At 40.1% G+C, this 27,459-nt stretch overlaps 1 protein-coding gene across 1 annotated transcript; it reads right to left on the bottom strand.

The window, feature by feature from the left end:
• Positions 1–10,986: 10,986 nt before the first annotated feature.
• Positions 10,987–26,742, bottom strand: ERCC4 (ERCC excision repair 4, endonuclease catalytic subunit). Its single transcript, XM_058816079.1, has 11 exons — positions 26,569–26,742; positions 24,881–25,061; positions 22,021–22,216; positions 20,469–20,676; positions 19,213–19,393; positions 18,730–18,864; positions 18,037–18,147; positions 16,307–16,901; positions 15,522–15,614; positions 14,757–14,869; positions 10,987–13,746 (listed from the first exon to the last, which is right to left on the bottom strand). The coding sequence occupies exons 1-11, from the start codon at positions 26,740–26,742 to the stop codon at positions 13,013–13,015; spliced, it is 2,721 nt and encodes a 906-aa protein (XP_058672062.1). The 3' UTR covers positions 10,987–13,012.
• Between the last annotated feature and the right edge of the window lie 717 nt (positions 26,743–27,459).

Below are 27,459 nucleotides of genomic sequence, written 5' to 3' on the forward strand. Positions count from 1 at the left end.
TTGTGCAATAGGTGGAAATCTCTTTAATATTGCAATGCAGCCTAGGTCATTCTGGTAGTTCCAATGGCTGCATTAGAGGGCATTGCCCATTCATTGATTAGAAGGAAATAGACATGGATCATATTGCAGAACATTCTTGGAGTATTCCTTGCTAAAAAATACTATAGAACTTGAAAAGCCTGGAAAAAAAAATGTCTGAGACAAAGGTGTGTTAAAGGGTTTGACATAAAACACAGATGGTGCCCATTTCTTGAAGGTATTTGTGCTCTATGAAATAGGAGTCAATGAAAAAGACACATTTAAAGTGGCAATTAACTACTTATAAACAGTTTCTTCCATAAAATCACTCCATGGAAATTGTCCAGCTGCACACAATTGTTCTTGACTTTTGAGCACCACCTTTCCTGTCTTGGGCATGGACATGTACAACACTTCCTTCTCCTTACAGAATAGTTCAACAAGAGCCCTTGGCATATGCCTCCAACAATAACAATGGATGCTGTATTCCCCTTTTTATAGCAGGATAAGGGTAAGAAGCACTGTACAGTGGTTGAAGCTGGCAGAGCAATGCAATGCTCTGCAGTGAAAGGATGGACCCCCCCCCCTCGCTTTCAAACCAGTGTTCTGCTGTTAGAAAATGCAGAACATGAAAAGCAGATAAATGATACAATATCAGCATTTTAATATTCCAATTGATGCACAAATAAAAACATCTGTTGTGATTTATAGTGAATATGTATTTAATCATGGAATGGCAAGCTGCATATTTTAGGGAAGGATTGTTTGTTTAATGAAACAATGCAAATATCTTTTAGAAATTATTCAGAAATAACCTATGCTTTTCAATTCTAGTACAGGCTTTATATAAAGAATTGATTATTCTAGAGATGTAAACACTGTGGTTAGATTTGTTAATAAAGACTTCATTATTTAAGGCATACTATAATATATTCTGTATTAGTTCAACTACATATTCCATGGGGGTATTAAATTTCGAGATGAAATTCATTGAGCAAAGACCACCATTTTGCCACCTAACTTGCAGATTACAGAATAGTAGTGCAGTTGGCTTGCAGTTGAGCAAGCTACTTTGAAAGTAGGGCAAGAACTACTACAGCTTCTCCTGGAGTCATATAATTTGTAATTATTATGTTTCAATATATTCCTTAATGGTCTGAGATCAAAAGATTGACAAAACATGTTATGCGAGGAAGAAATAACTACTTTCTCCGCAGAGCTTTCTCCAAAGGGCTGTAAGTGAGGGGGAAGTGGATGAGTTGTTGATACAGCGTTATTTGCATTTGTAAAAGCTTTTAACACTCCAGTTACAAAATGGCAGCACAGTTAACAAGGGGTGGTTCTCTCACGGGGGAACAACTCCTTGAGTTCAACAGAAATCAAAGGACAGGAATGTCTTTGTGAAGTATCCTGTTGTGGCTGCTCTTCAAGGGGACATGCTGGACTAAATGGACTTTCAGTGTAAACCACAGAACCAGTTCTTATTTGACAAGGAAATGAAAGAGGAAAAGGCAGCATTTGTCAACATCATAGCTAAAACCAAAACAAAAATATGAAAGCCTCTCACCAGGTTACAAGTTAAATTAGTCGGTTAAATAAGCATTATAAATCATTATGATATTGAAACATCCATGTTACAGAAACATCAGGCTGACCTTATCTCTGCTATAATGTTTTTGGTATTCCCTGGAGAAATTTGCCAACATCTGAACCCAGTGATTCTACAGAAGGGACTCGATGGCTGAGAGCAGCTTTCCTGCAGTTTTGGTTTCCATTGCCAGCTATGGTCCTGCTGACCCTGCTGAATGGAGCTCACTGCAGGTCATCAGTGGCTTCTGAGAAAAGAAAACAGCATTACACTTCAGGTTACATCTGAGAAAATGATATAGCTGATCACCACTGGCTGTTATTACATTCGGTTTTAACACTGCCAAACGGTGGTTATTCATACTAACTGTAAAATCAGTCTTGCACTGAAGCTTTAATAGTCTGTCACAAGAAATGCACATTTATTAATGGCATTTAAGTTCTATTTTTTCATTTTTATTTGGTCTTTCCATTAGTTTCTTTCCTCTAATTCTCCTAATAACTTCTTTGTTATTGCTGTTGTTATTTTCCCCTATTGGGTGCCTGTATCCCCTCTATCAGTCCATTTTGCCTGCATCAGACCTTTCTGCCTGTTTTTCCTCTCGTGTAGATGCAAGCTCACCTTTGAATATGTGTGTATTCCATCTCTGCAGCCTCCTCATGCCTCTTTTCTCCTCATTTGCCTGCTCCTTTAAGCAACAGGACCCATGCCAGAGACTGCTGTTCTTTCGTGGCTCAGCCACAGCCCTGCAGCTTTGCAGAAATTGGAGGCTTGCAGGGAGGAGATTGAGTTGGCAACAGGAGTCTGCCTACCTACCTACCTACCTACCCCTAGGCTGCAGGTTTTGTTACCTGCTCCCTGTCCTTTTACTTAACACCTGGTAGAGACAAAAAGAGATGAAAGGAAAAAAAGGAAAAAAAAATACCCAAAGCCACTCTCTGTATCTCTTTCCTACAGATATACCAAAAAGAGTGAGGAATGCTCTGTCAGCTGGAGCTAGTGGAACAAATTTGGCTTTGGACATATCCTTGTGTAGATGCAAGGTAGAGATCCCCAGCCACTCCTGGGCAGTAGGTGAATATAAATGCCCAGGACATTAAAGCTATTCTGTTTATATCTGAATTTATGTGAAACAAAAATCTTCTTCAGTAAGCAATATTCATTGCCAAACCTGTGATGGCTTAATCAGTGGCAGAACAGTGCAGCTACTTCAAGTTGGGGTTTGTAACCAGGGCTGTGACCAGGTCGAATTGGTGCTTTGGTCAGTGCTGAGGCATCTGGAAGGATACAGAAATCACAGACCAGTGTGTGGGTTTGGGCCAGGGGCTGTGTGAGAAGCATTTGTTGGCTGTGGGGCCCTAAAGGCTGCTGCAGTTAGCCAAGGAGACTTGGGAAACTTCTGGGCTATCCCTTTGGGAAATGTTTTTCTGGAGAGCTGAGGGTACATGCTCTGGAGAGCTGAGCATACTCCACAGGATCGTCTATGTTATTCAGCTTTATGATTTGTTCATTTCATGAATATTGGAAATGGAGCTGCTGGTCATTTTGCACTTTAAAATGATTGCTCATTTTGTGTAACTGAGCTAACAGTATAGAGTGCTTAAACTGCAGACATATGGGATCTAAGTGTGAGGAATTAATTCCCCACAGTTGCTGAAAGATCCTGAACTCTTTGTCACTTACTTCTCTTGGTCTTCAAGAATGAGGATTTCTGAAATTTCTGCTGTGAATAATTTGTGGAGAGGGTGTTTGCAGTGGGCATGTTTGGTATTATTTTGGGAACGCTGGCAGCCAGCCCTTTACTTCTAATTAAATGAGAGAGAATTTCTAACAGAGAGAGCTCCTTGATTTAATTTTAATTTTTGTCAGAATGCCCAGAGCATTGAATGGGTGTTTGATCATTGGAACAACGTCCTTAGCACAGATCAAATGAATAAATACAATTAATTTACTACCACCACAGGAAAATTCTAAGATCTTGTTTATACAGATTGAGGCTGATAATGAATATACAACCCCAAATGTGTGATACTCTTGCATTTTCCGTGATGCAAGTTCAATTTCTCATGTGAAGCTCAGGGATGAGAGGCAGAAAGCAATTCCTTTGGTATGTATGAGATGGAGGCTTTTCTAACTCCTTTTTGGGGACTGCTAGTCCCAGGTAGTAACTGAAACCTTTTCCCAAAGATTGCAGCTAGATTAGTGCTCATCTTTGTTTTAAAGCATTTTGAAATATAGTTAAAATGCAAACTTGGCAGCAAAATGTGAGGAGACTGCTGTTCATTTTGTAAGGCAAAGCTTGTGACTTAAGAATGCTGCTTAGCAACAGATGGGGAAAATCTGAAGGTGATCACATTGTCTTGCAGTCCCTGAAAATTAGTTATGCATGTTCATTCTGCCTTTTGAGTCCCATCCTTTTCATGGCCTGTCGTGCTTGTTCCTTGGATGAGGACTGTGAGAAGGCTCAGCCGTGTAACCCAGCTTTGCCACCCCCCATTCTCACTCTGACACTGGGGTTGCAGAGCTCTGGCTCAGGCTGCTGCAGTTCTCTGCATCACTGAGCTGCTGCTGGACACAATCCCTGCTGATCCCCGGGAGTGGGAGCCAGAGTGGCTGGGAGGGAAGGAAGGGAGGAGTCTCAGGCTGAGGAGTGTCTGTGGATGGTCTCACTAAGCACACACATCTGTCTCTGTTTGCCATTCACCACCAGCCCTTGGTGCATCTCCTCCTCTGCAACTTCTCACACCTTGTTCTCCAGTGGTTTGACTTCATCTGTCTTTTTCATACTTTCAAAGAGCATGGGGTGGCTTTTCTTTTCTAAGTTTGATTTCCTTAGGAAATTGCCCAGATTGAAAAAATTATTTTATGGCATTGCTAATGAAATTGGCAGATTGTGGCATTTGGGAAGCTGTAAAGAACCCATTTGATTCATGTGCCACTGCCATCATTCAGCATGCACAGGGTGTAACTATAAATACAATATTATAAATTGGCAAGTAGTGTTTGATTTATTTATCTGCAGATGCCTTCCCTGTGAACCAAGGCTTATGCTGACCAAGTCATTAATCAACTTGGTAGGCTTAAAGGATAAACATCTCATACCCAACTGAAGGATTCATTTGCATAAATAATTAAGGAAGCAGTGATTTGCATTTATATTTAACAGGTATATGCCACCAGGGATGGTTTTACTTTTCCCTGGGGGAACTTCAACTTTTCAAATGCAGTTTGGACACAACGTAGCATGGGAATTACCTAGAACAGTTACATTTTTTGTTGTTATTTTGTTGTGGTGGGGTTTTTTTTTGGGTTTTTTTTTTTTTTTTTTTTTCAATTAGCTGAATAGCAAGGCACTTTCCAGGAATGGTACTGGTTTTCTCTACAGAGTGCAGAGAAAACTTCAGGGTAAATTATTCAAGATATTGACTCGGGATAACACAGCAGACTAGAAGAAGTTCTGTTTTGTAAGAACTGTCACCATATATTGATTATTCTTATTACTTAATAAAACCACATTTAAAGACTTGATCATATGCCTGTATCCTCTAGTTGGCATCTACACACAACCTGGGAAAAAACTACCACCATATAGCTGCTAATTTGAGCTTCCAAATTGCAGGTTTCAGTGTTCAGTTAAGATGCAATTAGTTGAAAATGAGGCATTATGTACCAAAATCCCTGTGTCAGCTTTGAAACTTAAGCTTATGATGAAGTAAGACATTCCCAAATTGAAGTTATGGCTGCATTCTCTCTTCCTCTCTATGCCAAACATGTGTTCGTAATCCTTTCTACTTACTCATTATTTCTTAACACAAAATAGCAAATTAGGTCCATATGAGACTTTTGGATAAATAAAACCAGATCATAACTGATTTGGCCCTCAGCCTATTTTGATATCTGCCAGTTTAAGCAGTGTGACCCTAAAAATAAGGGTCAAGCTAATTACAGTTGCTCAGAAATCCAGATTTTCCAGGTCTGAACTGGGTCCTGCCTGCCAGCTTGAATTTCTCAGTATTCTTGAGTATTTAAAACCTACTCTTAGAAAAAGGATTTGAACTGAAAAACTCTACCAGCAAACAGTAACTTCTTGGTTCTTGACTCCATGCTACCACTTAATCCCCAGCTTTCCTGTCTCACAGGGTAGTTAGACACAACCCAGAAGGTAAGATTCAGCTGGCTTCTAGACATGTTTGAGCTCATGCCATGGAATAGGTGTCCCAAAGCTACACTGGAGCTGGCAGAATGTTTTTCCATGTGACAGAATGAATTGGTGCATCAGTGCTAGGAATCAAGAGAAACTTCAGTGTAAGTTGCTCAGAGTATCACTACACTCCTACAGAAATAAAGATTTCAGCTGAAACTGGTAATAAACAACATCAAATGAGAGCTAAAAATGCATATGGAAATGAGGTTTTAAGGTTCAATTGACCTATGAGTCAGTGGTGAGTTTCAATTTCACACTTCATCATGGACTTGCTTTATCAGTTTGGGCATAACCCTTTGCCTTTAGTTTTTTTGGCTCTCTGTTTGTGAGATAAAATGAATACAACACCAAGTGCATGACAGAATTAAGTTCTTTACTTTATAACCTAGCAAAGAGACACAGTATTCTTCTCACAGTGCCTGGCTGGTATTTGACTAAAGCTTGTATTCTTTCAACCACAGTAAGTCAAGTTAAATGAGACCCACTTATGTCCATAGTCATTAATTGCTGTATTAATATTATTAATCATCAAGCCCATGAGCAAGCCTATTCTGTTACTGGACAGTCATTTCACTGCACTCTGACCTCTGTATGTTACTTTGTACCTCATCTCCCTGCCTGTGCTCTCACTGAAGACACAGAGACCTGTGGATGCTGCTGGTGCATTAGAACAAAGCAAAATACAAGAGAAGGGTTTTAAAAAAAATTATTATCAAACCTTTATAACCCATCACAGCTAAAAAGTTAATGAAAACTTTGAAAAAGGAATTTCTGTATCTGTTTAAGTCTTTTAAAATTCTTTTCTGGGATAAAATTTGTAGTTAAGTTCTTTGTTTTTAACTGTTATCAAGGAAGATAAAGAAGGTCTGTACAATACATTGGAAAAACTCTGGTGGCAGTATTCCTTAACTGACTTTTGTTTTGGTTTGCTGGTTTTTTGTTGTTGTTGGGTTGGTTTTAGTTTGTTAGTTTGTTTTTTTTTTTTTGTTAATGGAAGAAACTTCATCTCCAATCTGGTTAGAATCTTTGATCCAGTTTTTAGAATTTGAACTTTTAACTATTTTTGTATTCAGTAAAAAAACACTGCAAAACCTCACTCATGTGCAGAATGCTTCATATTTGAAATATCATACTGTTCCTACAATTGCATTTAGACAAAGCTGTTCACCCTCAGATAATGAAACCACTAAAAACACCAAAATCCAGAAAACCCAAACAAAGGAGAGGCAAGAATTCTGACTTGCAGAAAAAAAATCTGAGCTGACTGTTCTGGAAATGATCTTCAGAATTAGCTCATTATTTATTCTTGGTGCACTCCACCAATTAAACAAACAGTTTTAAATATAGAATGGGGGATGGCCTTAGCTGGCTTTTTCAGGGTCACTGCAGATGTGAGACTCGTGTCCCCTCCTGCAGGCCCTCTGTGTGTGCCCCTGCAGGTGCTGAAGGTGGGAATGGCCCCAGACATTCCTGTGGAACCCAGCTGAAATTCCTGTGTGGGTAATAGCACAAGAGTTATTGAAGCCATTAGAAATATGTCAGAGATCCCTAAGGAGCTGGTGGGGCTGACCAAAAACCCCAAATCTCATTTTAATACCAATAGTACTTTGTGGAAAAGAACTTGGATACCTTAGTATGTGATTCAGACCTTCTGTCAAGTAAATATTAACGTGAAAAAGAAGAACTTGGTTATGATTTCTGTCAGCTAGTGATGTTATTTGCAGTATAATGCAAATATTTAAGAAAAATGGCAACTTTAATAGTTATATGAACTATAGTACACCAGATTTATTGCTGCAGTTCAAGGCTTGTCTGAGACATCTTCATTTTCTGAAGGACTGTCTGTATAGGCAGTGTTTCGTATACCAAGATTTGCACAGGACGTGTCTACCTTCAGATTTTAGGTATTTTTTCATATTTAATATGGGCAGGACTTTTCTTGAAGGGTCTCTAGATTTTGCTGTTGGGCTACAGCTGCAGGTGACCTGAACATTTCCATCCTGGCCAGCTTTTGTTAGGAGTGTCTGCCCCCCTTGCTGTCAATGTTGGAAAGACATTGTGTAGGCTGTGGGGAAAATGGATTGATAGATTTCCAAATGCTTCTGTAACAAATGAAACAAGAGCATTACAGAGACTCCAGAAGTTAGAATTGTGATAGATTAACACAAATATATGTTGATTTTATAGACTGGAGTTCTTCCTAACACTCAGCATTCAGAGATTTAAGATGATGCAGAAATAAAGCATATTTTGACAATAGGAGGAGTTAGAGAAGGGGATAAAGAAAAATTAGACAAAAGTAGAAGACATGCAGTTAATATTTTTGCTGTTGCAGATCTCCCACACCCTAATGTAAATGCTTAAGCATAGAATAAGAGATTTTGCAGGATCTGAGAACTTGCCAATTGTAGTACTGCAATATGTAAATATGGTTGTGGGATATAAATGCCACAAGAAAATTTCCAACTTTTGCTATCTATGAATAAGATTCCAAGAATTTTGTGACTTATAAAAAATACTTCAAAATTTTTCCAGGGTGGGAAAAATTTATAAAATCAACTGATTATGATTTTATTGTGTCTGTTATTTGGACTGCTTTTAATCTGTTTCAAAAGAAATGTAAGGCAAATCCGAGAATTTAATGTTGCAAGAACTGCCAACCTGCTTCTCTCTTTTCCCTGAGTGTCAGCTTTCCAAATGTGACACGCCTCAAGGCTGGGGCCAAAATGAAAGCAGAGTACAATACTCTTTTTATGTAATCCCCTTGATCATAAGTACTGGACAAGGCTCCAATGCAGCCAGTCTTGCAAAGAATTCAGTGTTATTTGTGCTCAACAGACATCACAAATTGCCACAATATTTAAGCAGCATTCTTGAGGGGAAACAAAAGGACAAGAATACAGACAGTCATGGTTAGGATAAGAGATGTAAAAAAGAAATAAATCAGAAAATTCCAGAGGAAAAATAGAAGAAAGATAAAAGTTGAATAGAGAATCTCAGAATAAAGTAAATTCACAAGAGTTTACATTTTCACAAGAAAAAAGTGATGAAGAAACTGTAAAATGTTACTTAATTCAGTGCTAAATGGTGCTATAAGTACAGGATTCACAGATCTCCACTGCAGCTGCACAGCTGGGACATCCCCTTCACCCCAGGATGTTCAGAGGGACACTGCTGGGACATCCCCTTCACCCCAGGATGTTCAGAGGGACACTGCTGGGACATCCCCTTCACCCCAGGATGTTCAGGGGAGGGACAATGCACATGTCCCACTGTGTATCCTCATGGAACTGCAGGGCTCTGTGCAAAGAGCTCAGATTAGAATTATGCTGCCTATTTTTAGGGGGCTGAAATGCAGCCTTGTCAAGTTTAGGCTTCTTGTGCCAATTTCACTGGGAAAACTCGTGGGCTTTGGATCACTTGGGAGATGGTTTTTATGTGCTGAAATTTGAAGGTTAGCATGTTTCTGTGGACAATAGCACCTTAGCATCTCATAAACAGGAAGACTTACATGTGGTTTTACTCTGACTATTGATTGTGATCAGAACTTACATGAGAAAGGTTACATTAAAAAAGGCAAGTCAGTTCCAAAGATTTTGTCACATAGCCACTGTGTTTTCTTAAACAAAAACCAATAAAAATAAGAATGGTCTAAGTGCCATTCTGAGAGCTGAGGAAGAAGCTGAGCGTGCAAGAACAAGATTGCACAGCTGACTGAAAATGCCAGCTTGGAAACAATGTCAGCTGTTTAATAATTCCAGGCTCCTGCTCTTTGATGGGAGATGATTAAGGTGAAAGAAAAAAGAAGTAACAATGAGGAACTGAGGACCCTAGAAATGAAAACGATGCTTTAATTTATAGAGGGAAGCTCTCACAGACAGAACTAGGGTAAAATGCAAGCTGAGAAACTGGTACCTATTTAGCCCTGATTAAATATTCCTAGGAAGTCTGCTTTACAGAAGTTGTGGATTAAGGTAATTTTATCATGCTTTAAAAAAAATGATGCTAAACTTAGTACATACACAGGCCCATTTTGACATATTGCAGCAGCATCTTCTGTTTAGACAAGAAATCCCCATAGCAGTGCAGCAGCCCTGGTTACCCTCACTAACTTCAGTAAGAATCCATCTCTCAGCTAAGTCTTGGCCAGCCAAGCTACTTCACGGTTTTCAAGACTTTGACAGAGGATATTTCTTCCCTTTAATTTATTGAGGAGAAGCTTTCAAAATACAGATCAAAACTCAAATAAAAAAACAATCAGCCTCTCTGTATTGAAAAGTCTGGGAGATGAGTTCCCAACATTTTGTACTCAAAATAAAAAATGGCCCTGAAACTCATAACATTTGAGTATTTCCTTGCAAAACCTTATCAAGACATGAGAATTAAGAAGGTGCAGATACTATTGGTATGTGTATTTTCAGTGCAAGAAGGTACCTAACAGTTAACAAAATATTAAAGACTTATGAAGCACATAAAAGGGTCCTGGGCTAAATAGATTTGCTAATACAAGCTACATTTGCTTCTAAAAGGTTGTGTGGTTGTTCCAGAAGCACTGTCAGTGATCCAAGCCCAGGAGAAGTTGCAGAAAGGAGCAACTTGGCAACTCTCTAGCATGTGAACGCCTCACAGAGAGGCTTCACCTACTGAGGGACCTGGGAACATGGAGTCTTGGTTTGGGGACAAGCAAGAAGCTGAGACACTCCCAAACTGAAGGCAGGGGGTGTTTATGTTTGCTTTTTTAATAAAAAAGCACAAATTTAAAACATCAGCAATGACAAGATGTACAAATTCCATGACTGTTGGTCGAAGAGAGGGTTTTCATCATTCACCCAGCCCTGTGTGTGACTGCATTCAGGCAGAGCCTTGGGCTCTATAATTTCAGGTGTAAGTGGTTTCAGGACACAGGACCTCTCCCCCTTGGAGCACAGTCTGTACCTCCTGCCCCAGGAGGACACAGCTCTCACTGGCCATCACACCTAATGCAGTGAAATGCCAAAGCACAGGAACAATAATAACATGCAACAACATGTACTTGTGGCTGTTCTAGAGAAAAGGGGCAAACCCTGCATAGAGAAGGAAAAAGGAAAGTTCCACACCTATAATCAAAAGGCAATTTCATTAAAATGTTTAGCAAATAATTATTTAATTGCATGATGTAACTTTGATCTAGCACACAACACAAAGCTACAACTTTATCTCCCATTACTATCCCTTCATTTTCACCCCATACACATCAATGCAAAAACTCCAAACCTCACTGACAGCTGAGGCAGCATCTGTGAAAAACCCCAAAGCCACAGTTCATGGAGCACCCTAACCCCATTGCAGAGGCAATGTTTGTTCTCCAAGGCTGCTCAGCTGCCCTTTTCTCAATCAGGCTCCAAGGCCATGCACTCAGGGCACTTGGATCTTACTCTGATTTCCAGTTCTCTTAGCACCACTTTACAGCATTCTCAAACCTCTGCACATCTGACAATATTAGTTTGAATACACAAAAGTCAAAATGGAAAGACTTCTTCTCATACTAAATAAATTAGAATCTAGAGCAATAGAAACACAAAGATCTGGATTGTAAACCACACACTAAAAATATAAATGTTTTGGTATCAATACAGCCAAATGCAAAACAAGATAATGAACAAATTTTAATCTTATTATGGGTGTATTTAATACTAAAATTTGCATCTGCAGAAAAATGTTCCCTTGGAAATTTGTCATAGCTCAACCACAGATTAAAGTTAACAATCCATAATTCATACATAAAATGCACAATAAACATTTAACCTAAAAGTTCACAGTACTGTTTTTACCAAACCTGAACACAAAAAATATTTTCTTCTTTCACAAAGGAGATAATATTGGTCTGTTGTTCCCATTAGAATCATATAAATACATGTGCAAATCATAGATAAAGGTTTTGTAAATAACAAATGTAAATACATTAGCATGGAATAACACTGGACCAACCCTTTTGGCAATGGCAGTTTGTACACAGTTGTATCAAAGTTCAATGTAGAATGTATAATTTAACAATGCACATATTCACAAACATTTCCTTCTTTTATGCTACACAAAACACTAAAAGTATTATCTTGTAGGTGACAATGGCTTTACTGAGGTTATTGACAGACAGTTGATTTGGAACATAAAAATACAAGAGCAATAGGACACAAAAGAAGCCAATATTGGAAGAACTTTCAACACTTTTGGAAAACCTAGCTTAGAAAATGACTGCATTATACAAGAGGAAATATTCTTTGGTATAAAGGAACAGTGCTGATGGTATACCCAGATTTTTCACTTTCAAGTGAAAGAGCTATCAAAATTGAGTAAAAAACAAAGCCTCTTAAAAGTGTAAGTAAGGCACGCTCAAAATTAAGTTGCTCTGTGGCACCACAGAATTTCTACTCAGTTAGACCAAAGGTCTAACTTTGGTCTAACTTGGTAAGCGCTTTGAAAGCACTCTGTAAAATCCAGCAGGACAGAGCTGTACCGGCTTTGTAATGGTAAAAAGTGTAATTGCTAGTAGGGTAAGCAAGCAAAATGCAGAGCATAGCATACAAATGGATTTTACTGTGACAAAGGCTTATGGTCATGTTCTAAAATTCAGGATTCAGTCCCAGTATAGTCTAAATAAACTCCTGAGCAAAGACCACAATGTGTTTCAAATAACTTCATCACTGTCAATCAAAAAGTGGCAGTTGCCAGAGAATGAGACATTAAAAATGGCAAAAGCAGTGTTGTATCATGCAGCAGGTCACCCAGACTAATCAAAACACAGCACATTTTTAGCTTGAACAAGACATCATAACTTTCACAAGAAAACACCTTTATCAGTTAGTCTTAGCACTTAATTCTTATGGTCTTGGTGAAAGTTAGTTAATTCAGTTAGAAATTTATTTCAGTTTTCTAACTGAAATTTCTAATTTCAGTTAGAAATTTAGTTAATTCAGTGATATTATAGAATTGGTTAAAGTGCTTTAAAAAGAATAAAAATAATTCATATTTCTCTATTAAAAATATTTTTTCCTCTTGAAACTTGCCTTTAGTAATAATTAACTCACATATTAAAACTGATGGAATAGCATGAGCAAGAAACAGCTGGTTATCTTAGGGGGGCATTTATTAAAATATTTCATGTATTTGCCAAAGTACTGTGCCAGAAAAGCTTATCTGTGCTGTGTGTTGAACAATCTCATGAGTCATTTTTTGCTTTTTCCTTTGGCTAGTGCCTCTGCATAGGTCAAGTGAATAAAGTCAAAGAGTTGTGTGGCATTGGCAGCATTACCCAAAATCTTGGCCAGCTCATCCTTGGACAGCGTCACCAGCTCTGCAATGCTTTTAACGTGGGTCATTAAGGCACGGCAGTTCTTTGCATTAACCCCTGGCATTTTCAGCAGGAAGTCCTGAGGCCCAGGGTTGTACTTGTCTGACTCGGGGAGAATTTCGGAGTCTGCGGTGACGGCCATCGCCGTTTCTGCGTCGGGTTGGGGATGGTTTTGTTTCAACTCTTCAAAGACTTCAGCAGTAGCGTGGGGAGAGGGACACCACAGGATTCGTAACTTTGGGAAGTGCAGTGTGAGAAGGGTCAGTTTAGAAGTAACGTCATTGCTGGAAATTTCTGGCTGTAAAGAGCCTCGTGGGATCAAGGAGAAGGGTTTGTTAGGATCAAACTCAATGAGGAGCACTGGCCGCTTGTAGTAGCGGCACATGGCCACGCACTGCGCGTACAGCCTGCCGTTGTTCAGGGACCCGATCAGATCGCTGATGCTCTTGCGCTCCACGCAGATGTCAGGGGTTAGAATATAATCCCCAACTTCCAAAGTCACGGGCTCGATGTCGATGCCACGGCGATGGATCAGGGATGGCAGCTCGCTACGGAATTCCCGCATATCCACGATTATGGTTTGCTGGACACCCTTCTGTTCCTGTCCACCTGAAGGGCAAAGTAAACACAGTTATCCCCATACATCCTGCTCTGGTGGTTTTCCTGTGTGCTGCCAAGGCTTCTGCAATGGATGGACTTCTCATCTTAAGTTATACCTCAAATTCAGCAGTACAATAAATACAGACTTCATTTGATTTTTAACTGTTTTACTTGCTTAAACATATACTGTAGTTTATGGAGCATGCTCTACAGCTTGATAGAACTACCATTCTGCTTGCTGAAAGCTTTGTATAGGTGACAATGAAATAGATTAAGCTGTAGATGAAAATTATTTAAATGGATCAGGGAAATCTTTAAAAGGCAAAACAAGATAATGAAGCTGATCCTTTTATTTCTAGCTCTTTCCCACAGAAATGCAGCACTTTATTGTGGAAACTATGTGGTGCGCTCTACAGATCTCCAGGACATAAAGAGACTGCAGCACCAAGGCCACAAAAGATGTAATAGCAAAGATTAGAGAGCACGTGGCAAAGGAGAGCAGGATTACAGAAACAACAGTAAAGAAAAACAGAGGCATAGCATACCTGTCAGAGGAAAAGAACAAAAATATGGTTGGAATTGCAACAAAATAAAAAGGACTACAAAGGAAGTGATCACACCCATAATGTGCAGTTGTTTACCCAGGCAGCATGTTTTGTCAAGATGAAAAGAAATCCCCATCATTTACTAGCTCAAGGACAACACCGCCTTTGACCATCTGTAGACTTCAGTTTCTATGTTTTAATTTCTCTTCCTACAAGTAGCACTAGACAGCCTCATAACCAAGAATCTGTCTAGGAACAATCCAAATGGTATCCATCTTAATGGTCAAATACTTCATTAACCTGTACTTTCAAAGGAAACCACAGTTCATTGTCACTAGGAAATAATGTTTCTTTAGCATGAAGCCAATGTACAATGTGTCTCTGCCCCAGACAGTTTGAGGGAGATTTAAGGTGCAATAGTTCAGGGATTTTTGGGAAGCTCTGGGCTGCAAGGCTGACCTAGGAGCTGCTCACCTGCTTTGCGTGTGTCAGCAGAGACAGAGGCAGGTCTGGCGTCTCTGAGGAGATCTAAGTTTGTTTCATCTCTTCCTTCTCTTTCTTCAGGAACAACCATGCTGGCCTTCTCTCTAAGGGACCACAAACAAACACACTAAAAACTGCAAATGCAGGAGTAAAGAAGATTGAAATACCCTTCATCCAGATGTAAAATTATATATAGTTTAATACTAAATGCAAGCCCGATCAGAAATGCAATTTTCTGAGTCTTTCTAGGTTTTTCCTTTTACAAAGGAACTAATGACTAGCAATAGCACTGTAACCCGTGAGAAGGCACTGTCAGTAAAAATACTGTCTTATACAGTCTAAGGAAATGTTTTGTTTCCCCAATTAACTTAGGTTATAAGAGCTTTAGAAATTATCTTACAAGAAATGTTAGCTGCAAAAACACAATTACACAAATGAACTTCATAGACAATTAGGAAAAAATTCAAGCAATGCTGATTAGCCTTTATGTTAATATTAAATCCTGCTAAAATTAATGAACAAAATACCAGGTGCTTTGAAAAGGAAAGTTTTGACTTTTTGGTGATTCTCAATAGGAAAGTAGTCTTTACATCTGACAAAGAATTGAATCAAAAGTTTATTTAAAGCCTTCACACAGTTAAGAACATCACTCTATTTAAAATGTTGGGGAATGACATGAATTAATATTGAATTACTTGAATTAGTATTGGGGAATTACATGAAACCCTAATTCTAAGGGCAGTTAAACTGTGTTACCGAATGAGTTTTTCGAAGGCCTCCTTCTCCTTCCTCAGAGCTGTGAGGTAGCGCTGCTCTTCTGTGGAGCCCCCATATATGAGGAAATAAACTCTGTAGGTATAGAAGAGAAAAAAAAAGAGGTCACAAAACTTGGTATTAAGTTTAAAAAATTCACCACCAGTAAATTTAAGGTTAGCAGCAGTAAATGCCTGACAAGTTAGTTAATCGCATAGTAAGTTTTCTATATGTGACATTTATTCATAAAACTGAGTTTTGAAATTTCCAGGTGTATTAAATACATATACATAATGTGGTGATCTTTCTGTCAGTTGCTATAACTGCAAATACTAATTTTCTTTACTGTGTTTCCTTTACTTGCTTCTCTGTTACAATTTCTGAATTACTGGTCTTCAGCATGATGAACATCAGGAAATGTGAAAATTAATTAAACCCAAGATGAATCCTTTTCTTTAAAAATCGTATCTTCAGAGATGGTTTAAAATGAGACTACACCACCTGAAAATGATCTACTGCCACTAAAATCATTGAAGCAGAGATCTTGGAATTGTTTCTTTTTTTTTAACAGATAGGCTTTTGCTGTTAAGGGACTAAATACCTGCTGGAAAGTAAAAAATATCTTTTGGTTACACCAGACATTCTGCTTTTGTTTAAACTTAAGGGCTCAACAGGAACTGGAAGGTAGCTAATGAAACTGAACAGCAGCATGTTCTGCATTGACTGCTGACAGTGCACTTCCAATTTTTTCTTTTCAGACTAGAATTACCCTGGCCAAGCCAACTTGCCTCAAAGGCTTCCCAGGCCTGCTTGCCTTGTAGATTTCCAGCTGCCGAACAAAAGTGAGTTCTGCATCATACAGCACAACATATCTGGGTTCTACTTCGTGCAGCACCCGAGTGAGCGCGTAGGGATCCCCACAGCCCTGCAGCGGGTGGATAATTGTCAGTGGGTCCTTGAAGATCCCATAGTAACAATCTGAGGGCAAGCTGAAATCAAAATCTTCAGGAATGGTCTCTTCAGTGTTGCTTTCTTGGCTACCACTTAATTCTTTGTTGTCTTCCACCTCGACCTCCTCTCTCTTTTCCTCTTCAGTTTTCCCTATCATTTGGATTAGAGTCCGGTCTTGCTGCTTCTTCTGTTTATTTTGTTTTGAAGAAGCTGTCAGCTTGGCTTTTTTGGCTTGAGGCCCTGTGTCTGGTTTGGCATTTCCTTTGGACGACTTCGTGGCTTTTCTGTCGTTAATCCACACTTCTCCAGCTTTCTCGTCCTTTCCAAAGGTTTTGTTATAAAGTCTTGTTAGAAAAGCTTCTGCTCCAGTAATAATATACTCCCTGAGCTGTGCACAGGCTCGGTCATCACTGGCACAAATGAGCACTTGCCCTGCAGTCAAGAAACAATACCATGTTTACAGCCTGTAATGCTGTGCTTCTTATCCAGCTAAAGCACCTCCCGAGCCAATGGTTTGCACTGATCCAAGCCCTGTGCCTGCCAAATGCCTTCACATACGGCTGCCACAGTTGCTCTGAACTTTGAGAGAATTTAAATCGCATGGCTTTTTGTACCAAATAAAATTAGAGTAGATTAATGGAAGTTCAACATTCCTTTTTCTTAAAATATCTAAATTCATAAAGTTTTCCTTCTGACCACTGAAAATGAGGCAGATACAGTGCATGTTGAAACATACTCGAACAACTATTCATTTTTAAGATGTGGAATAAGAGAGAACTTAATTTAGACCATTCTAATTTGTCAGCTGTGTTCGAGAATCTACAAAACACATGTTTCACACAGTATTATTGACATTGGTGAATAACAATTCTCTGCAAGCTGACTCAGATAAACTCCTACAACACTAGGAGAGAGAGCCAGTTCTTACCCAGAGTCAGAACACTGTGGGTGGGAGAAAAGAGCACTTTTTTACCCTTACTATTTCCTAAAATAAAACTTGCTGAATTTTAAGGGAATGAAAAGCCCTAAATTAGGAAAGGCAGCAAAGCAGTTAGACTCTCTTCCCTGCCTGCTAATTTCTACCTCATTTATATGCAAACCATGCAAAGCAAATTTTCAGGTGCATAAGAAGAATGTGCAAGTCAGAAAGGGTGTAAGACAGAATCCCTATTTTTGTTCTGAACCCAAACTTCAGAAATGAGTGAATGGCACCTTAATCATTATAAATCTCCATATCTGTTTTATTTGGCTTGGAACTAAGGTATCAGTACACTTCTGAAATGTAACCTAAAATGTTTTTTCAGAATAATGCAGGTTCTTTCCTAAAAAGTATTGCACTGTAGGAACAGCATTTCTCTTTTAGAGCAAGACCTAATAAAAGTTTAATTTTACATAGTTTATGTACATAATGTACAGAAATTCCTCATCTTGAGGCCACAAATTACTAAATTTAAACCAGCTCTTTGATAAAACTACAGAAAAGGGTTAGTTCCTTCTCTCCAAGGTCAAGTAGAAGTACAAACCAGCAGGATTCATGGAAAACTTGCAGGGTTTCATATTCTCTCACCTGGACCGCCAAGGTTGTCACTGTTCTTATTCTCATTTTCAATCTCTTTCAGTACTTCTCTCAAAGCTTCCCATTTTGGGTTACTTTCTAGAACCAATTCCCTTTTCAGTTCTGAAAGAAAGTAAGATTGAACATAGCAGCTCTTGCAGGCAAAATATCCTTCAGACTTTAAAGCAGTGGTTAGATGTCATTAGTGTGATGGTTGTTGGCACATATGATATTCAACAGCCTACATATGCAACTTGTTATGCTAATCAGGTGGAGAACACTCTTAAATTTAAAAATGGAGATAAATGCTTTTGTGAAGCAAAACACTGAAGTATTCACTCATTCTTCAATTCTGAAACTCCTGAATATATTTTTTTAATAAAAGCAACCACAGCCTCCTACTCTTTCACATAAGATAATAAAGATGAAGCTAAACATCAATGTAATGCAAGAACAATTTCACAAAAGCTCTTCCAGTGATCAGCTGAGCAAGCTGAGGAGAATCCCTACGTCGTGACTCTTTTACGTTGTTGATCATATGCTTTTGGAACTAAGATTATATCTCAATTTATCCCAGCTAACAGACTGACATCCTGAGCTGTGGAAGTTCATGCAGGGAACCAGAGTACAAGTAATAATATGCAAAGCACTTGGAATCGTGTGACACTCTTAAACTTAAAATTAGAAATTAGGAATGATCAGTACCATTTTCCTTCTTTACATCACGTTTTTCAGAGCCTGAGCCTTTGCCTTTCTGATTCAGTTTCTCATCTGCAATGCGATAAACTCGAGCTCGAGCATTCACAAACATTGAAGTGCTGGAGTCAAGGAACAGCCAGCCTGGGGAGGAAATGAGAAGGAAGCAGTAGTAGTTTGACATCTGCAATGTTTATGTCTTCCAACCCTCTGCAATAAAAGCCCCAGATCTTCAGCTGGAATACCTGCCCTACCTGCTTGCTGTGTAATCACCAGCTTAATAAATGACAAAAATGTGATGCAAATCTCACTCTGTTAAGTAACAGCAGTTAAGTGGGAAGATGAAAGAATTATCTGTCAATAAAAACCTACGTCCTTATGGCTGGTTGTGTAAAACCTAATTAGGTACCTTCATATGTTTGGGAATGATAATTAAAAACATCAACACTGCACCGTTTCATGCATTAACTTGTATGGTTATTCCATGTTTACCTGAATTCTCACCAAAAGCTTTTTCACTTGCTTTCAGTGACTCCAGGAGATTAAGGAAAGTGACACAATCATACTGGGTTAGATACAGTAGCAAAGTACGTAGGATCTTCAGATCCTGCACCAAAGACTTTGTCTTAGCTCCGAGCTGATGCCAGAGAGGATCTAAATAGTGGCGGATTGTCTGGAAATTAAAATTGGAAAGTTTGGAGTGTCAAACATACAGTATTGCATTATAGCTTCTAACAAGCTGAGAATCCATTTTAACTTTACAGGCTCTGGTTTCCCAAAGTTATTACAGATACCAAAATAAATATGTACTGGTGAGATATTTGTTTTGATATAAGTTACTATATTTTAGCAAAGTTAACATAATATAGATGTCTTTATGAAACGCATTTCAGCAATTAGCATATATAATTTAATGCTTTCAGTAAACTTCTTCCTCTCCATCTAATAACAAAATACTGGTAAAATTATAAAAAAACACCCTTATTTTACTGGTACTGGCCTGTTGTATTTAGTATCTAATGTCCTTTACTTAGGTACAGAAAAAACCATTATAATGTCATTTAGTTTCTAAAATCAAGATAGGTACCATGAAGATGTGCAACTTATAGAGCCCAAGAAAGAACCTTCAAATATTCAAAGTTCAGAAGGCCTTCCATCCAGATTAAATCAGTTAACCAATAACTGTATTGCACTATGACAGTTGATTTCACCCTAACAAAAGCATATGTGTGCCACACATTGCAGATCTGTCAAAAATAACAGTGAACCCAAAGTTATTGACATACATAATGATTAAAGATACAGCAGATGCATGCATGTACATATTGTCTAGTACACACAGTGCTTCTCCTACTAGAGAAAAAAAAACACAAGCCAGAAATTCAGAAGGAAAAAGGGAGTATGTGTATGGCAATTACTGATACTTATCTACAAAGTGTTCTGAGCTGAAGTTGCAGCTATCTTTTTAATAACAGCAGCAACGATTATTATAACCATGAACTGGGATGTTCTTAACTCTTGGGACTTTGGAAATGAAGGAAGAACAGTAACACCAATACATCAAAAACCCTACTGACAACTGTCACATCACCACTCCATCCCCTTGTCCCAGTAATAAACATGTCATGGGAGAACACTCAGCTGCTGCTGGTTATTTATTTTGCAAATAACATTTCTGTCTGCATGGCAGGCACTTTGGAGATCTATAGCCCATTATTTAGACACTGCAGAACAATCAAAATTGTTACCTTGTCAAAAGGTTTAGCAATAGCATTCTCTAAAGATAGATCTTCTACTTCAAGAGCTGGGTTGTAACGTTTCAGTTCCTTCAGACATGCATTCAGAATGTCCAGGATTGCAGTCTGGATGGCAAGCATAGCAGGGGTCATGGCCACGTGGATTTCCACCACTTCAGGTTTATGCTTCTCTAAAAACGAGTGCACTGCTATGTGAAATCTAAGAGAAAAACAGCTTCTTAAGATTTACATGGGTAGTTTTATTTGACTTAGAATTACTCAAAAGTTTATACAAACTACAATTACAATTATTTAAAATGTAAACAACTAAGTTATTCCAAAATCAGTTTCTACTGATGTGAAGACTGCAATCTTATGAACAGCCTTGGAAAACCATCTGTTCCACAATTATGACTGTAGTCATTCTAGTCATGTGAGCCTACAGTGCTGGTGAATGATCCACGGAAAATTACTGCACTGGATTCTGCATCATCATCACACATAACAAATATTAAAACAAACCTAAAAAATCATATAAGGGAGAAACTGGAAGGGGTTCGTAAATTCTGTGAAATCACACAGCTGCACCAGCAGATTTTACGATGTTCCAGCTGGCAATGCCAACCTGCAGGTCCTTGTTGGAAGCCTGTCCTTGGAGCCACTCCAGTTGCACAGATCCAGAGATGCCACCTGACTGCTCCTGACAGGAGGAGGCTCAGGGAGCCCCATGGCTGCTGACCTCTGCAACTCCACATTTCCCTTACTGCAGCCTGCAGCCCCAGGTCTTTTCATGGAAGTCAAGGAAGGAAATCTAGAGAGTTTCTACTCAACCTTTCCTACTCGAGGTATGTCCACTTTTACTTCCCTGGGATACTGCAAGACTCTTCAGGAATTTACAATGCAGAGGAGCCAGTCATTAAGAAGGAGTGAAACACATTCCAGCCTGGACTAACAGAACAAATGGGCAGAGCCCCTGCCCAGGGCAAAAGCACTGACTGGGTCATCAGTGTTCATTCCATTTGTGGATCTTCCTGGAAGACTCCGTGCATGCTACATTTTGGCAATTCGTTTTTTAACAGTCATCAAGAAATGTTCTTCATACACAGCATAGGTGTGTAAAAAAATTAAAATAATTTGACATGCAGAAAGAGATGCATGGAGTTTCATAACAGTTGGAAACAAACACGTCCATGAATAGCAGAACTGAGAGACTGTTTTCCTGTCATTTCATGGCTTAAGTACTCTTGTTTAGTAAGAGAAGTTTTTCTTAAACTGTTAAGAATGTCACTTTTTGCTGCAATTTCTGCTGACTAACAGGAGAGCTCTGCCATAAGGTTCATTCCTATAATACAGTCAATTGAAGTCCATTTTCAAAAACACTCTCAGAAATTTAGCATCTTTAAGACTATTTCTGTCAAAAACTGAAAAGGTTTTGTTTGGGAAAGAGGAGGCAAGACAGATTAGCAGTGTGACTGCACACACCTCATTTTCTTAGAAACCCACTGTAACATCTTTCATCTTTCCTTTAAGAGTAAATGTCCAGTGAAGTAAAGAAGTGCCTCACCTTGGCCACAGATAAAGCTTCCCAACAAAAAGATTCTTCATCACTCTTTCCACTTGACAAAAGCCAGTGTTAAATGCAACTGCATTATCTGTAAAAGCTTTAATGAAGCCTTGCTTGTTCTTCTGGCGATAAAGTCGCAAGATGAATGCCTCCTGACAGGACTCAATGATTCTGTGTGCTTTGTACACCAAAATGCCTGGCAAGAGAAAAAAATAATCAAGTTAAAAAAAAATATAGAAAGGTCCAAGTTTGTACAGATTTTTCCTCACAACTGTCTTATTCTTCTACTGTTGTTTAAATACAGGAATTTAAGTCTTCTAAAATGAACAAATTTTCTGGGGTTGAAACAAGTGACTCCTCAGTTTCAGTACCATGGAATTGCCAAATAACAGAACTGGGTTAATAATGCATCTTTAACAGGAAAAAAAAAGCTTGTGAATTAGTGGCAGGACTTACTAGCTAGGAAAATTCTCTACTCCTGAGGCACAACCTGAACTTGAGTCCTTTAAAAGCAGGAAAAGCAGATGCATGACATAACACATTGTTACAACAAAGCAAGTTTTATGTGTTCGAGATAGTGAACACATGTGATAGTTGAATTCTTTTGTTTAGAGAAATTCTGGAATTACAGACTTGTCAAGTAACTTTAGTTGGCAACAGTTCAAGTGTTTACATAATAAAAAAACTTCTGAAAACGTTTATTTTGCTTTACCTTCCCATATTCACACTCAAGGACAGTAAGTATCAAATATATGAGTACACCACCAGTTTTCTTCATGGCTATAGGTGCAGTAGGAATAAAAGACTTATCAAGCACATTTCAATAAGGACAAATGAAACAAGAGTTTAATTTAATTACGTGTTTGAGGCAAACATTTCTGGAGTTCACAGTTCACTCAGCCAAGACCTGCTAAACCAAGGCTTGTTTTTTCTCATGCTAATCATGTTAAACAGCACATTGCATTATTTTCTCTCTCCCCCTACTGAATTCAGGCCTATGTGGTATCTGTTCCAGGGGAATCATAAATGCCTTTCTAAAGTGGAAGCAAAGGACATCAAACACCACAGGTTTTACCTTGTGCCTACATAAGCTAATAAAGTTACAGAGCATTTCATTTCTGTAACAAGTCTCCTCAACTCAGCACACAGGCATTGGTTTTAATATGCCTTTGCTTGCTAAATGAAAAAGCATCCAGAAAATACAACTGCTCACCATTCATAATTAAGTCCTGAAATAATCCACTACAAGGTATTTTTCTATCTAGAATTTGTTAAATCTGTCCTATAAAGCAAATTTTTCAGTACATAATAATGATCATCTCTGAACACCTTCCAAATTTTTCAAGATGTGACCGCAGATGGACACGACAGGAAAGACAGAATTTCTAACAGGTCAGTAAGACTGTGTTTATTGTAATACCTTCCTGCTTTTAGTCAACATACATCTGCTTATGCAGGGAGTTCACATCTGCTCTGTAAGCCTTGGTAGAAACAACTTGCCACTTTTTACTACAGCAACTTGCATCAGTTTCACTGTGCTGTCAAGTACATCATTTCTACTAAGCTAAAACCACCAGGAATAATTCTGCTTCACTGCAGGGATCATTTCTTATTTTTTTAGCTGGATTTATGAGTTCATCAGATGTTAATTCACATTGATTTTACAAACAACATTTTTAACACCTAGAAAGGCTTTTGCTGTTATCTCCTCATGAAACACTACTACAAGATTTTGCTGTACCATCTCATACATAGACAAGGCACACAGAGCCAGGTGTTGGGAGGCTGGGAATGAAGCCAGCAGTCGATTGCAGTTGCTCTCACACCGACCTCTGGTGGCAATGCAAAACCTGTCACAGCTCTGTGGTACTAAAGGACAGCACCAGTTTTAAAACTTTACAGTATTTCTTCTTTTCATCTTTCTTTTTTCTTCTTCTTCTTTGGTAGGGTAGAGAGGACAGAGTCAAGAGAAATAGAGAAATTAGCACAGGTTGCCCATAAAATCTATTCACTTCTTTTGAACTTAGAAATCTGGTGTTCTTCGATTCCAGCATAAAAGTGTTCAAAATGTTTTACAGTAGAACTTGCTGTAGCTTGACTAAAAGGAAGGAGGTACAGCTTCTGAAGCAGAAAATCACATTCTTCTAAGCATATAATATTCAGCTATGTTTAATCATTAAGATGTTAACACTTAGAAAACAGTAAAATATTCTTAAATCCCTGGCTCTCTTTTTCCAGCTCTCCAGGCTGTAACAGGGTTTCCAGGAACATAAAAACAAGAGTGGCTGGGGGAGAAGGGGAACAGAACATGAGAAGAGAAGGGTAACTCTCACATCTTCCATGTATAGCTTCTATATAACTACAAAAAAAGGTTGCAAGTTATTCTCCAAATCTTTACAATTACAGTAACAGCATTACTTCAAAATACTAGTATTTGCATAGCATCCAAGGCTGTCAACACAAAGGTATTTTTTTATGAGAAGTCATCAGGAGTAATTTGTTAATGCAAAAATACAGGTAGTGTGCATGGCTCATAAAGCATGACATCTAAAATCTGTTTTAATGATAGGCCAGTGTCCAACGGACCCCAGGACACTATTTCATCAAGTGCAATCAATTATTCCTCTTTGAAAGCCTTTTTAAAGTGTATAATTAAATAAATCAAATGAGTTGAGAGGGGAAAAAAAGGAACAAAAGAACTACATATTTGCTTCTTTCACCTCAGTCTTGGTGGGGGAAAAAAAAAAGGAATAACCTCGACCTCAATACCTGTTAGCAGAATTCTTCATATAGAATTTTTTTTTAAGCTTTGTGTATTTTCAAACAGAACACTCTTACCTTTATTTCATTAAGCTCTTACCAGTAATGAGATTGGCAGGGATTCTGTCAGTAAGGAAATCCACCACAAGGATCCGACTGGTTGCAAAGATGACTCCTCCTTGTGTATAAAATTCATATCGAGTATTATTTGCAATTTCATTGGTAACACGGCGAGGGAGATGAACAACTCCATCTGACCTCAGCTGATCAATAAAATACTCCTAAACCAAGCACAAGGAAAACACAAGACATTATTGTGGTATCCAGAGAAAGGGATCCATAAAGCACCTTTGTTTCACTCTGGTAATTTAAATACTCTGGTAATTTTGAGGAGCTGTCAAAGACAAAACATGACAGTATAACATACTAGAATAAGTCAGAATAATTATGATTTTTTTCTTCTTTGACATACTTTCTTCAGTTTCAAACTCATCTAGGTGATTAAAAAAATCTACATAGTCAATAGTAACTGGACAGTACTTACATAAAAATGAGCAACTGACACTTCAAGGAGCTTACATTTTCTTATATTTCAATATCTCATTTTCAGAGAAAATGCAATTATAATACTGCCTTAAGAACAGAGAATTGGGAAGAGATCATCTTTTAGTGCCATCACCTATAGTCATGACTACAGCAGGCAGATCATATACATCAAGCTCAATCTTATAAACTACAGCTTTGATCTTTATCCACCTATGGTTGCTATAAAAGGTTCCCGAAGACCTCCCCTTCCTGATGCCTGGTTCCAGAGGAAAAAGAGCAGCTTTTTTTTGTACAATTAGGGACAAACCCATCAAGTGTGACAAGCATGTTTCATCCCTTTCTCCTTACTGGTTACTTATGTTATGTACTTGTTTTAGGTCATTAGTGTTACTAGGACTTCATTGTGCTGCAGGAATAGAAATCCAACTGCTGCAATCCTGAATGTGCGTGGTTCGACAGCTTCCCCAGGACCTGGGGGTGGACAACAAGCTGTCCCTGAGCCAGCAGTGCCTTGTGGCCAAGAAGTCCTGGAAGATCCTGGGGTGCATCAGGAAGAGCATTGCCAGCAGGTCAGGGAGGTGACCCTGCCCCTCTGCTCAATGGCGTGCTGGGACCAGTTCTGGGCACCTCAGGACAAAAGGGACAGGGAGCTGCGGGAGCAGAGGGTGACAAAGAGAATGAGGGGACTGGAGCCTCTCTCTTGTGAGGAAAGGCTGAAGGAGCTGGGGCTGCTCAGCCTCCAGAGGAGATGGCTCAGAGGAGCCCTCAGCAGTGCCTGTCAGTGTGAGCGGGGAGGGCTCAGAGCAGGGACCGGGCTCTGCTCCCCGGCCCAGCAATGGCACAGCAGGAACGGGCAGGAGCTGATGCCCGGGCAGTTCCACCTGAGCACCAGGAAGAACTTCCCTGAGAGTGCCCGAGCCCTGGGACAGATTGTCCAGAGAGGCTGGGGAGTCTCCCTCGCTGCAGATATTCCAGACCCATCTGGACACAATCCTGTGCTGTGCGCTCTGGAACGACCCTGCCTGAGCAGGGAAGCGGCACCAGATGAGCACTGTGCTCCCGACCAGCCTGACCCGTTCCGAGGTTCTGTGCCGGGGTCGGTGCACAGCGCCCGGCCCGCGCCCGCGCTGCCCTCACCGGAGCCCGCACACCCTCCCGCCAGCCCGGGGAGCCGCCGGCCGTCCCCGGGCCGCGCCCGCCGCGCCGGGAGAGGAAGGGGCGGGAGCTGGCAGCTGCCCTCACCTCCTCGGCGGGGCTGGTGTTGAGCACGAGCACCAGGCTGGCGGGCTCGCAGTAGAGGCGCAGGAAGCGCAGCAGCAGGCGGTCGATGCCGAGCCCGCGGGCGCACACGACGAGCCCGTCGCGGTGGAAGAGCTCCAGGAAGATCTGGCTCTCGTGCTCCAGCAGCGCCGCCATCGCGGCACCGCTCCCGCGCACGCGCGTGCGCGCGCTCACTGACAGCGCCTCCTGCCGGCCCCGCGCGCGGTCCTCCAGGACGGACGGGCTCCCGAGGCGCGCGGGAGTCCTGAGGCGCGCGGGCAGGAGGGTCCCTCAGGGAAATGTCCGTCCCCTCACGGATCCCACAGCGGGCGGGGACGGGACCCCACACACGGGCTCCCACTGCGGCCAGATAAGCCTCCGCTTCTCCTCGTGCGGAGAGTGTGTGCCGAGTGGAAATGCGAGGTAGCCGGTCCTCTCCAATAATTTTGTGTTTGGGTTAGATACGAGGAAAAGGTTTATCATCCATAGGGTGGGCACTGAACAGGGCCCTCAGGGCAGTGGGCACGGCCCCAAGGCTGACAGTGCTTCAGGAGCATTTGGACACCGCTCTCAGGCACGGGGCGGGATTGTTGGAGTGTCCTGTGCAGGGCCAGGATCGATGGTTCTTGTGGGTCCTTCCTACTCAGAATATTCTGTGATTCCATTATTCTTTACTGGGTTCTTTTAAGCACCAAACGCAAACTCTCCTGAGCACTCCTCTCACAAGGCATCGGCCCCTCGCCGTTTCCGTGGTGCCCGCCCCGGTCAGTGCGCACGATGCAGTTTGTGTGCAGAGGGTGAAGGCGCTCCTCAGAGCTGCTTTCAGAAACAGCTGGACATGCGGGGCACTCCTCACACTTCCCCTGCCATTCA

Source organism: Ammospiza caudacuta, chromosome 17, assembly GCF_027887145.1.
Source record: "Ammospiza caudacuta isolate bAmmCau1 chromosome 17, bAmmCau1.pri, whole genome shotgun sequence".
Lineage (NCBI taxonomy): Eukaryota > Metazoa > Chordata > Aves > Passeriformes > Passerellidae > Ammospiza > Ammospiza caudacuta.

Coding starts and splice junctions, on each gene's coding strand:
- ERCC4 (XM_058816079.1), bottom strand. CDS start 26,742: ATGGCGGCGCTGCTGGAGCACGAGAGCCAGATCTTCCTGGAGCTCTTC. Junction 16,902..18,036: donor TGACAACCTTGGCGGTCCAG/GTGAGAGAATAT, acceptor TCTTGACTGCAG/GGCAAGTGCTCATTTGTGCC. Junction 14,870..15,521: donor GCCTTCGAAAAACTCATTCG/GTAACACAGTTT, acceptor GTGGTCCCTTAG/AGAGAAGGCCAGCATGGTTG.